Genomic DNA, 16,931 nt, shown 5'->3' with positions numbered 1-16,931 from the left:
GTATGTATGTATGTATGTAATTGGCGTTCAACCGTTTAGCCGGTTATAGCCGAATCGATAAGAGCGCGCCACTCTTCTCTTTCCTTCGCAGTTCGGCGCCAGTTGGAGATTCCAAGTGTAACCAGGTCGCTCTCCACCTGGTCCCTCCAACGGAGCCCCTTCCTCGACTTTCAGGACTGGAGTGTTTTCGTCCATTCGGACAACATGACCTAGCCAGCGTAGCCGCTGTCTTTTTATTCGCTGAACTATGTCAATGTCGTCGTATAACTCGTACAGCTCATCGTTCCATCGTCTGCGGTATTCGCCGTTGCCAATGTTCTGAGGACCATAAATCTTGCGCAAAATTTTCCTCTCGAAAACTCCTAGTGTCGTCTCATCTGATGTTGACATCGTCCAAACTTCTGCACCATAAAGCAGGACGGGAATAATAAGTGTTTTGTAGAGTTTGATTTTGGTTCGTCGAGAGAGGACTTTACTGTTCAATTGCCTACTCAGTCCAAAGTAGCACCTGTTGGCAAGAGTGATTCTGCGCTGGTTTTCGAGGCTAACATTGTTGGTGTTGTTGATACTGGTTCCCAGGTATATGAAATTATCTACGACTTTGAAGTTATGACTGTCAACAGTGACGTGGGAGCCGAGACGCGAGTGCGCTGACTGTTTGTTTGATGACAGGAGATATTTCGTTTTGTCCTCATTCCCCTCCAGACCCATCCGCTTCGCCTCCTTATCCATGCGGGAAAAAGCAGAACAAACGGCGCGGTTGTTGCTTCCGATGATATCAATATCATCGGCGTACGCCAGGAGCTGTACACTCTTGTAGAAGAATGTACCTGTCTCTATTTAGCTCTCCAGCTCGTATTATTTCTTCCAACATCAAGTTATAGAAGTTGCACGATAGAGTGTCACCTTGTCTGAAACCTCGTCTGGTATCGAACGGCTCGGAGAGGTCCTTCCTAATCATTACGGAGCTTTTGGTGTTGCTCAACGTCAACTTACACAGCCGTATTAGTTTTGCGGGTATACCAAATTCAGACATCGCGGCATAAAGGCAGCTCCTTTTCGTGCTGTCGAAAGCAGCTTTAAAATCGACAAAAAGGTGGTGTGTGTCGATCCTATTTTCACGGGTCTTCTCCAAGATTTGGCGCATGGTGAATATCTGGTCCATGGTGGATTTTCCAGGTCTAAAGCCACACTGATAAGGTCCAATCAGTTTGTTGACAGTGGGCTTAAGTCTTTCACACAGTACGCTCGATAGAACCTTATAGGCGATATTTAGGAGGCTTATCCCACGGTAATTGGCACAGTTTGTGGGATCTCTCTTTTTATGGATTGGGCAGAGCACACTGAGATTCCAATCATCCGGCATGCTTTAGTCCGACCATATTTTGCAAAGAAGCTGATGCATGCACCTTATCAGTTCTTCGCCGCCGTATTTGAATAGCTCAGCCAGTAATCTATCGGCCCCTGCCGCTTTGTTGTTCTTTAGGCGGGTAATTGCTATTCGAATTTCTTCATGGTCGGGTAAAGGAATGTGTATTCCATCGTCATCGATTGGGGAATCGGGTTCGCCATCTCCTGGTGTTGTACTTTCACTGCCATTCAGCAGGTCGGAGAAATGTTCCCTCCATAATCCCAATATGCCCTGGACATCGGTTACCAGATTACCATCTTGGTCTCTACATGAGGATGCTCCGGTCTTGAAACCTTCGTTAAGTTGCTTCATTTTTTCGTAAAATTTTCGAGCATTACCTCTGTCTGCCAGGTTCTCAAGCTCGTCGTACTCACGCATTTCGGCCTCTTTCTTTTTTTGTCTGCAGATGCGTCTCACTTCCCTCTTCAGCTCTCGGTATCTATCCCATCCCGCACGTGTTGTGGTTGTTTGCAACGTTGCGAGGTGGCCAGTATGTTTTCTCTCCGCTGCGAGACGGCATTCCTCATCGTACCAGCTTGTTTTTTGTCAACGCCGAAATCCAATTCTTTCGGCTGCAGCGGTACGCAGTGAGTTTGAGATGCCGTCCCCAGTTCCCTTATACCGAGATGCTGACGAGTGCTCTCAGAGAGCAGGAGTGCAAGTAGAGTAGAGTATTTCGTGGATGTCTGTTGCGATTGCAGCTTTTCGACGTCGAACCTTCCTTGTGTTTGTTGACGGGCGTTCTTCGCTGCACAGAGGCGTTGTTGTTGTTGTATCTTCGCTGCAACCAGATAATGGTCCGAGTCTATATTTGGTCGTAGGAGCGTACGCACGTCTAGAACACAGAAGACATGTCTTCCGTCTATCACAACGTGGTGGTACGCGTGTTTCGATCAGGAGACCGCCAAGTAGCTTGATGTATTTTCTTATGCTGGAATCTGGTACTACATATGACCATATTTCGGGTCCCAGCGAAGTTGATCAGCCACAGGCCGTTTGGCGATGTTTCGTCATGGAGGCTGAATTTTCCGACTGTTGTGCCAAAGACACCTTTTTTACCCACCCTAGCGTTGAGATCGCCAAACACGATTTTGACATCGTGGCGGGGGCAGCGCTCGTAGTTGCGTTCTAGGTAGTAATAAAAAGTATCTTTGGTCACATCTAGACGTTCATCCACCGGGGTGAATGCTAGGACTCGGCGACGGAGTCTCTCTCCCACCACAAATCCAACACCAAATTTGCGCTCCTTCCGTCCTTGTCCCATCCATCGCATTTCTTGGATGGCGGTGATGTCAGCCTTTAGTCGTATGAGGACATCAACCAGCTGGGCAGAGGCACCTTCTCAATTAAGGGTCAGGACATTCCAGGTGCATGCCCTTAAATCATTATCCTCTTCGCAATTTCTTGGTTTAAGACTCCTTCTTTAGCCAATGTAAAAATGATCAATTTTTCATAGAGTGTCTGTCTCTTACATGTAGAGCTCATTTTGTAGGTCTTACTAACTTTCAAGTGGTTTAGTTAACAAATGAGCGTTTTGTTGTTTTTAATTTTTAATATATTTTTATAAGAACACTGATCGAAATTTTTGGAATTTTTGTTTTAGAGACATTAGGCACTTTACACGTCGAGTAATTTATAATTTAGAGCTTTGGTTCTAGTATTTCCATATTTTCCGAACAATTTTAGCCATTATACACTGTTTAGAAAGGTTAAAGAAAACATTGCTGATAGCTCTCAAACGCTCTCAAAGCCCATTGGAGATTATGGGACAAAAGTTGGACCTCTGCAAACGAAATCCTTTACACGGCAGATAAAAAATGCAATATTGGGTGTTTTAGATATGAAAAAAGCAAAAATGAATCACCAACTAATTGACCAATTCATTGTAAATGTTTTTACGAAGAATAGGTAATAGCCTAGACCCGTGATCGGCAGCCCATTGCTCGCGGAGCGCTCTCTGAGTGTCCTTTATTCGCTGTTTTAAATGTTTGTAAAATAATTAATTATTGCGCGTTTAATTCGAAGTAGTACTTTTGATTTTTTTGCAAAAAATGTAATTTACATAAAGTACAATTATTAATTATTTTACAAACATTTCAAATGGAGAATGAATTTGGAAAATTAATCGTTTTGTTTTTATGAACTGACTTGCAGAAATATACAAATTCAGTTATTCGACACTGGAACGAAAATTTTTCTTCAAAATTACAAAAAAATAACACTTCAAAATTGCTTTCGTCGCTAAAAACATATTCTTCCAAAAGGAAATATCTTAGTACTGATACCTTTTACCAAAATTTAAACGCTTTAAACGGAACTCGACCATGTAGGCCACTTTAATGTAGTGTCCGACGAATTGTGCTAGCACTAACTGTCACATCTGAAAAAAAATCAGAAAAAGGACGATGTGCAGTAAGTACATGCACAAGAATGTTATTGTGGAAGAATGACAAAAAATTGTACCGTAAGTAACAGGAAAACTTGTAAATTCCATGCCTCGCCGTTTACCATCCATAATTAAAGCGAATTGAAAGCACATAAAGTTTTAACTTTTGTTTCCATCGCTACCTGTTCATTTGTACTCTTTCTTTTGACGCCAGAAATTTGATGTGTTTTCAGTTTTATGTTCATAACTTTTGTTGTTGTAATAATTTTTGCTCAGAGAAATGAGGTCATATATGAACTTTTACATATTTGGTATTAAGAAAATATAAAAAATAACAATAGTAAAAATTTAAACAAGAATAAAACAAAAAACAACAAGTAAGGAAAGACTAAGTTCGGGTGCAACTAAAATTTTATACTCTCGCAATGTATTGCTATATTTTTATTTAGATAACACACAATTTGATCCATATATCCGACATAAAGTCCAATAGAACCAAGAAAGAAGGGCTAAGTTCGGGTATAACCGATCATCTTATAATCTCGCAATTTATTTACAGAGGCGGACATAATTATTCACACATGGTTCAGTTTTCCTCAAAAACAGTGGTATCTTGGATATCATAAAAGCTAGGTTATAGGTTTATTCTAAGGAAATCTTTATTCATATCTTAGGTATTTAAAAATAACAATAACACTGTCCAACAGCATTTTTGGAACAGAATAGCGACCCTATAATTCTGAAAGGGTATGTTGAGTAGATCATTTTTGTAGAACAAACTTATGGTCCAGCACGTCTGAGTTTTTTTTTACAGTGGGTCAAAGTTTTCATTTTTTGGTCGAAGGGAGTCAGGAAGGTCAGAGTTGTATTGTGGAATTGTATGAGGATTATTTTTGTGGAAGATCTTAACCCTCTAACCGGTTTCTTTATGGGTCAATTTGACCCTTTTTTCGAGAAAATCAAAAAATATCCTTTAAAAAAGGACATTTAAGGATTAAAATATTCTACGAAAATGTTTGGCGGACAATTTCAGTGGGAGTCACCAAAGACACCATTGTAAAGCTCTTTACGATTGATAAAAAAATTATAATTTTGTTTTAATAGTGGTTTATTATAGTAGGTACATATTTATTTTTTTGCTTCAGCAGTAGTAGGACAATGGATTAAAGATTAAACTTAATATGCTTTCCTGTATTTAGCTTGACGTGAATGTTCCGATGTGTCAAGGTTTCTGTACAAGCCCCATACGTATTCAGCAAGCATTACAGTTTGGCATTTCCCTTTGAATCTTTTTTCCAATACCTATATATCCTTTGACCGTGTTCATCTGAAACCGCTCCTAGGTTTTCTTTAAAAAAATTGAGATGAGAGTGCAGAAAATGCAGCTTTAGTGACGTCTTAACGCCAATATTGTTAAAACCGATTAGCATGCTTTCAATATTTTCTGCATAGTTTTGTGATTTTGAGTTTCCAAGGAATTCTGATATAACCAGCTGTATAAAGTCAAATGCTGTCTTTTGCATATCCGACAGATGACCATAAAATTCTTCATCTTGTAATAATTTTCTTATATCGGGTCCAACGAGCATTCCTAGAAAAGGTAATTTACATTAAATGAAATAAATTATTTCTTAAAACCGTATATTACCTTCTTTTAATTTTGCTGCAGATAATCTGGGGAAAATTGTTTGAATGCGTTTGAAAGCATATCTTTGTGTATTTAAGCTTTTAATAAAATTTTTCACCACGCCCAACTTAATATGCAGCGGTGGAAGTATGACCTTATCTTTTGGGACAAGAGATTCATGGATTACATTTAAGTCACCAATAATATTTTCTTTACGTTCTTCGAAATATTTAATAAGATAATGGCTGCAGGTAGCACGTGAATCCCATTTACAAATAAAGCACATATATTTTGATATATTTTGTGTATCCTGTTTGCATTCCAGTCAATATTGCAATCATTTTGAAGTCTGCGCATACTTCCCATTTATATTTATAGTATTCAATTTTATTTAAGAGATTTGAAATATTTGCGTATGTTTCATCCTTTTTTGTGGAATACGCAACCGGTATTGATGGATGATGATTTCCATTGTGCAGTAAAACTGCTTTTAAGCTGTGTTTTGAACTATCTATAAATAGTCGCCAAGCGGAAGAGTCCAGTGGAAGCTTTAGATATTTTAGAACCTCTTCAATACTGCAACAGTACACAAGTTCTTCTAATTTTTTAAAATAAGTTTCCAAATCGGCGTGTGTTTTTCTTGGCAATGTAACTTTTACATCGGCTTTTATCAAATTCCTGTTTTTCAATCTGGAACACAATATTTCAGCTTTCTCTTTTGTTAGTCCTAAATCTCTTACAAGATCTTCAAAATAAGCTTAGTCTATCAAATTAGGACATATGTTTAAACCACCAGGAGGCAAGTAACTTAAATCTGATATGTTTTCAACCGCCGCTGTTATTTCTGTATTGGCGTATGTCATATTGGCCGAAAATGTATGTGTAGGCGGTTGAGGCACCGGAACACCTTCACAGCGCACTTCTGGTAAAATGACATTATTTGTTGCTTCGTATGTCATTATCGCGTAGTGCCTTTGGCGCAGAAAATGGCGCCTTAGTACCGCCTTTGTACCAGGTAAAAAGACCACTTTCGCAAGTAGTACATACAGTTTTTGGTATCCAAGCTTCACATAAAAATCGTATTCCAATGAAAAGAAAATATGGTTCTTCAATTGTAGGGAATATCTTTCTTCTGCTTTGAAGGTGCGTAAAATGTCCACAAATAAAACAAAACCAATCTTTTAATTTGCAAACAGAATCCGCCATGCTTATTTAAGCTTTAATTGTTCTTTTTTTATATTAATTTTAGTAAAAATCACACCCGATATGTACTGCTTAGTAAGTCAATTATGCTTAATTTTATCACACCCGATTTGTAAGTCACAGCTGACTAGACGTGAGAACTCAGTGTTTGGCCCGGCCGAACTTGACGATGTTTTCACCTACTTTTTATATGTTGGCGTGTAATTTTGCCAATTAATCGTAAATAGCTTTATTTACAACAATGGTGTCTATGGTGACCCCCACTGAAATTTTCCGCGAAACATTTTCGTAGAATATTTTAATCCTTAAATGTCCTTTTTTAAAGGATATTTTTTGATTTTCTCGAAAAAAGTGTCAAATTGACCCATAAACCAGTTAGAGAGTTAAGATCTTCCACAAAAATAATCCTCATACAATTCCACAATACAACTCTGACCATAAGAATTCTCTCAGACATTAACTTACAACATTTATTTCATATAGTATAATGCTCCCTTCGACCAAAAAATGAAAACTTTGACCCACTGTAAAAAAAAACTCAGACGTGCTGGACCATAAGTTTGTTCTACAAAAATGATCTACTCAACATACCCTTTCCGAATTATGGGGTCGCTATTCTGTTCCATTCAAAAAGTCTTCATTTGTTGGACAGTGTTATTAGAAGAAAATATTCCCTCTGAATATCTTCAATAATGCTTACTGTATATATTGTAAAGTAAACGATTCAGATGGACTTCAAAGTTCTGGTATAAAGGAAGTAGGCGAGGTTGTGAACCGATTTGACCTATTTTTACAACATATCATTGGAATGCTAAGAAAATATTATCAACCAAATTTCAATGAAACTGGTCCAGCAGTTTCGGAGATATGGGATTTGACCCCTAAGTGAGGGAGCCACACCATTTAAATTGTGTATACCAATTTGAGTGCAGTAACTTCTTTATAATAAAATTTAAGGTATGTAGTGTTTTCCCTTACTGAATTAAAACATTTGTAGTAGTTTTCAACTTAACTTAACCTTTGTATGGGAGGTGGGCGTGGTTATAATCCAATTTCCTCCATTTTTGGACTTTATAAGGTAGTGTCTAATAAAACGACTCTAGAAAGTTTGGTTAATATAGTTTTAGTAGGTTACGAGATATGTACAAAAACTTAATAGGGGGCTTTGTACCCAATTTTGCTTTTATGGCTTTATTTATGGCTTAGTTATGGCACTTTATTTGTTTTCGGTTTTCGCCATTTTGTGGACGTGGTAGTGGTCCGGATGTGTACCAAGTTTCATCAAGATATCTCAATTTTTACTCAAGTTATCGCTTGCACAGACAGACGGACAGACAGGCATCCGGATTTCAAACCTACTCGTCACCCTGATCACTTTGGTATATATAACTCCATACCTAACTCGATTAGTTTTAGGTGTTACAAACAACCGTTAGGTGCACCAAACTATTATACTCTCTTAGCAACTTTGTTGTGAGAGTACAAAAACTAAAATCATCATATATAGTATATAGGCTGGGGTAATTCCTGAACCGATTTCACTCATTTTCACCACTAACTTACATCTAAGATTATATGCTCACTTAAATTGGCTAAGGGTGCCTGCAGAGTGGACCCTCAACGCCGAGCCGAGCTTAAAGCTGCGCTGATATATTTATAAGGTATTAAGCCCATCGTATTTTTGAAAAACTTATAATTAGGTATATGGGAGCTAGGGGAAGTTATGACCCGATTTTAACCATTTTTGGTACAGAGACACATTATTAGAAGAAAAAGATTTCCTCTTAATTAAATTAAGATATCTGAGAGATTTACCGATATTTTCGGTAAAAAATTACCATAAGGCACCGAGTTCTTGATATTCGATATCCGGCGCATTGAAAAGTTATAGTCCGATTTCGACAATTTTTTCACAAGTGATGCCACAGATCATATGCAGTATTTGTGTAAAGTTTTATTCCGCTATCATCATCGGTTCCTTATGTACATACATATTATAAAGTGAAGGAATGAGATGGAATTCAAAATTGAGTTATTGAGTGGTTGTGAACCGAGTTCATCCATTTTCCATTTTGTAAAAAAATCTGAGTTAGTGAGTTAATGCACATTTAGCAATTTTCAACTTAACCTTTGTATAGGAGCTGGGCGTGGTATTATCCGATTTCAACTATTTTTTTATTATCATGGTGTGTGGTGGGGTACTTAAGAGAACAGACTTCAGAAAGTTTAGTTTATATAGCTTTAATGGTTTGCGAGATATATACAAAAACCTATTTGGGACAGGGCCACGCCATTTCCCCAAAAAAATTACAACCAAATTTGCTCCTTACTAGGTTGATCCTTTACGATTACTTTTATAACTTTATTTATAGCTTAGTTATGAAACTTTATGTGTTTACGGTTTTCGGACATTACTTCCAAAAAACCACAGCGACTATTCCACAGTGGTTCCGCTTGAATGGAATGCTTGGCCTTAAATAGTTTCCGTTGAGATATCGTTATGAAATTTTCACTAAAAATTTAGAAATGTTTTTTAATAATATAAAAAAATCGTGCAACTATATCCTAAAGCTCCCTTACGAACGATCGAGAAACGTTATAATAATTTTGTTATTTTCGGTTTTAAACTTTTAAATAAAATGAATTGTAATAACAGAAATATTAATATATGGAGGGAAAAAAGGCGTAGTTCACTCCCGCCCGCCCACTCTACATAATACACATATACAGATTCTAATAAGACATTCCTATACATATACATATATACAGATTGTTAATAAGACATTATTATCTGATATTTAACAAATAAATTACAAACCAGTCTTGAAAGATTATAGTCCGATTTCGGTGATATCACACTTTAAATGTAGTATTTTAACAGATGGAATTCAAAATTGTGGTGTAAATGTAGTAAATCGATTGCGCCAAGTTTCAAACTGTAATATAGGGAGTCAAAAAATGTATGAACTGAATTTCGTTGGAATTGGTCGAGTGGTTCCTGAGATATGGTTTTTAACCCATAAGTGAGCGTCGCCATGCCCATTGTTTATTTTTTATGCCAAGTTTAATTCAGCTTTTCCATACTCTCTTTGCGATAAAATTTAGGGTTTATGGTGTTTTTCCTTACTAAATTAAAGCACTTTTAGAAGTTTTCAACATAAAATATGTATGGGAGGTGGGCGTGGTTATAATCCGATACGCATAAAAAAATACACATACAAAATATCCAAAAAACAAAGAAAAGAAAAGCATTAATTTAAAAAAATACAACAGAAATTAGCTTTTATTATTATTGGAACAGAAAATATATACCTTTCTCTTAAAAATACATTTAAAATCATTCAAATTCAGGAACGTAATTATTCGACAGACCACTTTAAATTTCCCCTTTAGTTGAGAAGTATTCGCTGCACTGTGAAAACGAACATGTACTCACGTATTCGATTCGATATTTTTAGAAAGTCCCGTTATATTTCCAGATAAAACGGTTTTACCATACAAATTTTGATCATTTTAGAGTCAATTCGTTTACATTTTGTCCAAAGTGTATTCAACAAAGTGAACTAAGTATTTGACATACCCGTTTTTGACAATAAAATAGTAAAGAATTCATGTATTTGTTTACATTAACCCGTCTTTTTTATCTTGAACAATATAATATATATTGATAAATTTTTTTGCAATTTGTCAGTTGGAGCACAAAACATTAGTAAATTGCTTCCATGATTTGTTTTGCATAAACAGAAAGTATTCGGCATTTTCTTTTATTCATTTCAAAAATTTTTTTTTTTAAATTATACTTAGTTCACTTTGTTGAATACACTTTGATTTTGTCAATCGATTTTTTGGTCATATAAATATAGTATTCTGCCATATAAATACATACATATGTATTTCGAACTGTGCATGTCTAATTGAAAATTCTGATTTTTGGTAATCCTTGGCATACGAATTGACGACAATTTTATTCAACTCGTTTCTTCCCACTAATTTAAAAGAACAAAAGCAAGCAAGTCCAATTGTTTATTATTAAGCTAAAAGGTACATACAACATTATTCCGAGAGCAGAAAATTAAAAAATGCCTAAATTTTAACTACTTTGACGAATTTTGATATTTCCTTAGATACTTGAACCAAATTATATTTCCATATCGCTAGTATTTTTACTACATGCCATATATCGGTGAAATTGTTGGATATCGTATTTCTTTAACCAAATGTATTGTAAATATATTCATTACATCCCCTCTTTACTTTACTTGTTGCGAACTTAATTCACCGCAGAGAGCCGGAAGGAAAAAAAAGACTCGATGTAAATGTTAACCGATCAATTCAATAGTTTATTAAACAATAATTTCATGAACTACATATGTATTTCTGTTCCAATGTTCAAAAATGACACGTAACTGAAGAACATTATGATCGTAAAGGGGAATAAGCATAAATAAGGCTAGCCCTGGTTGTCATATTTTCAACATTACTTTACACCGTACACATGGGAAAATATCAAAAATTTGTAGAATTTGCATTTCTACTTTACTTACTCCTAGCTTCAAACTTGCTGGTCACTGCAGCGTTTTTTAAACAGAGGTGGCTTTACATTAGATATGCTTCAGATAACAGCCTTTTTCAGAGAGGTGACAATTCACTTTCATAGAAGAGAGTAACAGTCTGCGGACTATAGACTTAAGGTGAGCTTGTAAGAGAATACCGCCCCAATATTATTACACTATTTTTTTTTTTATTAAAACGTAAGTAAATATAGTTTTACATTTCATATAATTACAACTAGAAAAAATAAATTATACTAACCAGTAATTATTTTCTAACCTTAAAAGATGAAAACAATACAAGCGCTTTTAGGAAGTTTTCTTTCATAAACTAAATATAAGTATAATATTTTTTATTTTCACATAAGGTCATGAAACGTTATTGGCTTTAGTCTACGCCTGCTACTTTTAGCTTCTCCTAGTCGTCGGGCTTCAGGATTAACGTGATTATGCAACCTCGCAACCACGCTACATTGCTACTTCGCGAATAACTTACTGGACCATTTTTACATGAAGATCACGGTGTAAGTCTGCATTTTGTATATACCACGGGGCATTTACAAATTTTCGTAAAACTTTATTTTAGCGTTATGCCAAGATATTTCGCAGAGGTAGAGTACGGAATTACCTAATGATCAATATGTAGGGGGATATATCTAAAACTTTTGTTAGTGTAGTTTACATATATTGACTTCGTTTCGTTTAAAGTAATACACCATCTCCGTGTCCATTCCACTATTTGGTTATGATTGCATTCGGTTGGCCGATTATACTTTAGTTTTGCCTGTCGTTTTGATGCAGGTATCATCAGTAAATGTGGCAGTTGTGCAGGTTTCTGGAGTTGGCATATCGCAAGTAAACAATATATATAAGAGTGGTCCCAGAAAACTTACTTGGGGTACACCTGTTTTTATTGGTTGCAACGTGGTATATGGTTGTCCCTGCTTAATTCTGAAGTAACGTCGCTCAAGTAAGTTAGATCAGTTAGATAAAGTAGTAAGACAAGTCTTAATTGATGAATGAACTGATGTAGAAATAGGCAACAAAGAGATTGGTCGATATGACGAGGCTTCATGTGCACTTTTACCAGGTTCTTGTGCCAAAATTATTTCGGTTACCTTCCATGACATTGGGACGTATTTAAGATTTAAGCAAGCGTTTATTATCGATGTAAGCTTTGTTAATGCTCTGAGTATTAGACGTTTTAGTATATCACTTGTTATCAAGTCGAAGCCGGGAGCCTTTTAGGTTTTGATCTAGTTTTGATGATATTTTCCACTTCTTTATTTGTTGTTGGTTGAATTTCGCTACATATTGCGGTGCTTCTAGCTGTGTTAAGGTATCATGGAACGCGAATGGACTAAACGTTTTAGTAAGTTTCTCTGAAAAAACTTCCACTTTTTCTTCGTCGTTTTTATGCCAGGATCCGTCGGGCTTTCTAAAAAGAGTATTTGACAATTTCGATTTCCTAGCATTTTTAGAGCATCCCAAAGAGAAAAGTCTGTATTTTTATTTGGTGTTAATTAATCTTAATATAGCTAAATATGTTTTGATTTATAATTTGTTTTATTTTGTTGCTAAGAAGCTTGGTTAAATTGTTCAGCTCTGCTTTGCCGTATGATTGGGTATTTAGTAAAAAAGATTTTTGTTTTAAAACAGGAGTGCTTTTCCAAGCCGATTCTTGAATAACTTTCGTAAATTCATAAATTTCAACTTCCAAAAGATCAGGTGTTGTTATATTTTCTTAAAGGTCATTTTCCACGGTAATGAAGTCCTTGGATATTTGACGGATGATTAAAAAGTCGATCAGTGGCCATAGCACTTTCAGTAAATGTAAACGCCTGAAACGCTCTATTATTATTAAAAAATCCATAAACTTCATTTTTTTAAACCAATAAACTAAAAAAAATCGCATTTTTTTTCAAATGTTTACCAAAAATTGGATTTTATTATATTCACTTGATCGTAGTGTATTCCATTCATAAAAGCTTACAGATTAAAACGCCGCTAACTTTTTTCTTCAAGCGGGCAATTGCTATTCGAATTTCTTCACGGTCGGGCAATGGAACATCTGTTCCATCGTCGTCGATTGGGGAATCTGGTTTGCCATCTCCTGGTGTGTACTTTCACTGCCATTCAGCAGGCTGGAGAAGTGTCCCTCCACCAACACAGTATACTCTGGTCATCAACAACTAGATCACCTCTGGGGTCCTACAGGAGTGTGCTCCGGTCTTAAAACCTTCAGTTAGTCGCCGGATCTTTTCGTAAAATTTTCGAGCATTACCTTCTCTTCATACTCACGCATTTCGGCCTCTTTCTTTTTTGTCTACAAATGCGTCTCGCTTCCCTCTTCAGGGATATAATTTTAGGTAGATAATAATATTATAGGCCAAAAACATGAATATTCTAATTTCCAGTACAAAAAATGTCGTAATTATTTGACAAGAATTTTATAGTTATGTATCTATGTATTTATATCTATATACAAAAGAGAGTCGTGTTAGTTACACTATTTATAACTCGAGAACCGCTGAACCTATTTGACATAATTTGGTTTGGAGGTAGCTTAGGACCGGGAAAAAAATATATGATACTTTTTATTCCATTCCCGTGTCGAGAGCGTGAAAGAACTGTGGAATAAAAAACGCAACCGACATTCCATATAAACCGCAAATTTATTATTCAAAACATTAGAATAGACGCTCATTTCATAAAAATGAAAGTAAAACTATTAGCTACTACTACTAGTTGTCTATGGTTGAATATTTGAATATTTAACTAGCTAGGAATGCCCTGTTGAATCCCCACATAAAGAAGATACATTAATGAAAGCAAGTGATGCTGAAGGAAATGTCGGTTTATATTTCCTGGATGCCCCTTGTAGATAATTTGCTTAAATTACGAAACTAACAAATTATAATGAATTTGAGTGTACACAGTGTCCATATTCCAGTGACAACAAAATATTGCAAATTGAAGATCATAATTTTGATTTTATTAAAATTGGTTCTTAAAATTCATTGTTTCCAATCGACAGATTTTTAAGACGAGAAGCCGATTACTGTTATGGAGTCAAAGGTCATAACACTGAGTTAATGTGGTTTGTATATGGTTATCCAAAACCCAAGATGACGTACTATTTTGATGGCACAATCATAGAGCCTGGAGGAAGGTTTGATTACAGCTATACACGAAATGGCCAAGCTACACTCTTCATAAATAAGTAAGTGCATTTTTAATCAATAGAATTTGCTATTTTAATACTCTTGCAACATGCTACACAGAGTATAATAGTTTTGTTTTTAACCAGTTGTTTTTAACACCTCAAATAAATTCGAAATAGATATAGAGTTACTCACAGCCAAAATGATGCAGCAACGATATGAAAAATCGCTTAGTAAAAAATCATGTTTATATTTCGAAATAAAAAACGTTTACTAATTTATTGATTTGGTACATATATGTTTAATCTTTTAAATAAATAAAAACGAAAAAATTATTTATTTTACAAGCGTTAATTAAAAGCATGTTCGTATACCGAAATACAAGATTAAAGCCATTTTTTTTATTACAAACATTTTTAAAACTATAACCTTTTTATTTTAACTTCCAACTAAATTATGACATGTTCATTAAGCCTTTTGTAGTGGGCCTCTGCCTGAATCGTTATTTCTTCGGTGGCTGTATTAACCCTTAGGTCTCGATGAATATCAGCATTTCTGCAGTACCAAAGAGCATTTTACAATGCCTCTTAGCACCTTGTTTTGAAAACGTTATAAAATATTAATACTATTATCATTGTCACATCCCCACAGTTGCGAACCATATGACCATACCGGCTTTATTATTGGTTTATAGAGAAGCACTTTGTTGTGTATGGACAGGTTTGACCTTCGTCCAATTAGCCACTTCATTTTTGATAACTTGAGATTAAGTTCAATTCCTTTTATTTTGATATGCTCTTTCCAGCGTAGTTTAGCATCTTGAGTAATGCCAAGATATTTGGCTGTATTTGCATATGGTATGCAGACATCTAGAATACTTATAGGGTGATAACTGATTCTTTTGTTTGTAAAATTTACATGAACGGCCTAGCCACCGTTTAGTTCTATTTTCCATTTTTGAGTTCAATTTACCACAGAGTTGATTGCATGTTGCAAGTTTAGCGCAGCTTTTTCATCTCTTTTTTCGACGCATAGTATTGCGGTGTCACCAGCAAAAGTGGCAGTCATGCTGTTTGGTGCTAATGGTAAGTCTCTTCTATACAGAATGTACAAAAATGGACCTAAAGTACTCCTGCTTTAATTTCTTTTAGTTTTGAGAATTCAGTCTCTTGTTTTACACCGAAAAATCTTAAGGTGATATACGATTCCAGAAGAGCACAATACTCAATCGGAAGACATGATTTTAGTTTTTGCATAAGGCCTTCGTCGAACGCCTGCGCTGAGTCAAGGAATTCGGCTGAGCATATGTTTCTCTCCTCCAAGGATTTTTCTATTTCGGATGTTATCCTATGAATTTGTTCTGTTGTTGAATGCTTGTTTCCCGAAGCGAACTGATGCGATAAACTAATTTTTCAAAAAGTTTTGAGATTTGTGGAAATAGTGAAATGGGTCTATATGACGAGACTATATGAGGATCCTTTCCTGGTTTAGGAACAATAACAACTTCGGCAATTTTCCAAAGACTTGGAAAATGTGTCAGACGGATTAAAGTATTGAAAAGATAGGCGAGCTTCAGTAAATTTCTGTATGGTAATTTCTTTAACTTTCTTGGCTTGTCGCCGCTTTTCGAATGCAAAGTAAATACTGTTATAAATGTGAGCTATCCTGGAATGATATTTAAAAGTTTTGACATTTTGGTATTGTCATTTGTAAAGTATATTTTAAAATGGGCCGCCAAATCAAAATTGAAGTGTGCGAGTTAGTCCTAAGTATTATAAAGGCGAGTCAAGGAACTATTCGCCATATCATTTAATGTTATATTCTTGAAAATCGTATCGCAAATAAAATAAATCGACTCATAATAAAACATTTAACGAAAGTGACTCCCGTTAGATTGCACGGAAAATACGAGAAAATCCCCATTTAAGTCCCCAGCTTAAAGCAACGAACTAGAAAAAGTTCTTGGGAAGAACAGTCATCCCAAAACCTCAAGAAGATTGCTCAGAGAAGCTAATTTAAATGGCCGCTCAGCCCGAAGTAAACCATATATCAATGCTAAAACTCGAAGAGCAAGGTTAAAGGTTGCAAACGAACAGTTATATAAGCCTGCAAGCTTCTGGAATACCATAATTTTTGCTGATGAGAGTAATTTCAACCTCTTTATATCGGATTGAAATATATATTGATAGTTTTAGAGTAAACGATTTATTTTGGAAATCCAATCTGGAAATTACAATATGTATGGAAAAAACCAATTGATGAGCTACAACCCCAAAATGCATGTCGTCTCCTGGTGTCAGGAATTTGGAATTCATCGATTGTACTATGTACAAAAGTATGTATCTGGACATTTTGAAACGAAATTTGCTACAAAATGCCGAGAAATTAAATACTTTTGATAACTTTCGGTACTATCAAGATAAAGATCCGAAGCACAAATTCGGAGTTGTGCAAAGTTTGTCTAATTTGGAACTAACCACATAGTACAAACACCTGCGCAATCTTCAGATTTGAATGCAATTGAGAATTTGTGATCAGTTTAGGAACGAGACATGCGAAAATACCAAATTCGAAATAAAATCTGATTTTT

At 35.6% G+C, this 16,931-nt stretch overlaps 2 protein-coding genes across 2 annotated transcripts in view; one reads left to right on the top strand and one right to left on the bottom strand.

Moving 5' to 3' along the window:
- LOC105218719 (obscurin) overlaps positions 1 to 16,931 on the top strand; it is a 369,888-nt gene that overhangs the window by 315,044 nt on the left and 37,913 nt on the right. Inside the window, exon 31 of the mRNA XM_054232816.1 lies at positions 14,215 to 14,400. Within this exon, the coding sequence (XP_054088791.1) occupies positions 14,215 to 14,400 (186 nt within the window). The remainder of the gene's footprint in view (positions 1 to 14,214; positions 14,401 to 16,931) is intronic.
- LOC128922428 (uncharacterized) lies at positions 3,693 to 5,888 on the bottom strand. Its single transcript, XM_054232813.1, has 2 exons — positions 5,446 to 5,888; positions 3,693 to 5,388 (listed from the first exon to the last, which is right to left on the bottom strand). The coding sequence occupies exons 1-2, from the start codon at positions 5,708 to 5,710 to the stop codon at positions 5,060 to 5,062; spliced, it is 594 nt and encodes a 197-aa protein (XP_054088788.1). The 5' UTR covers positions 5,711 to 5,888; the 3' UTR covers positions 3,693 to 5,059.

This window comes from Zeugodacus cucurbitae, chromosome 6 (assembly GCF_028554725.1).
Source record: "Zeugodacus cucurbitae isolate PBARC_wt_2022May chromosome 6, idZeuCucr1.2, whole genome shotgun sequence".
In the NCBI taxonomy this organism is placed as follows: Eukaryota; Metazoa; Arthropoda; class Insecta; order Diptera; family Tephritidae; genus Zeugodacus; species Zeugodacus cucurbitae.
This window is presented reverse-complemented; position numbering and strand designations above follow the sequence as displayed.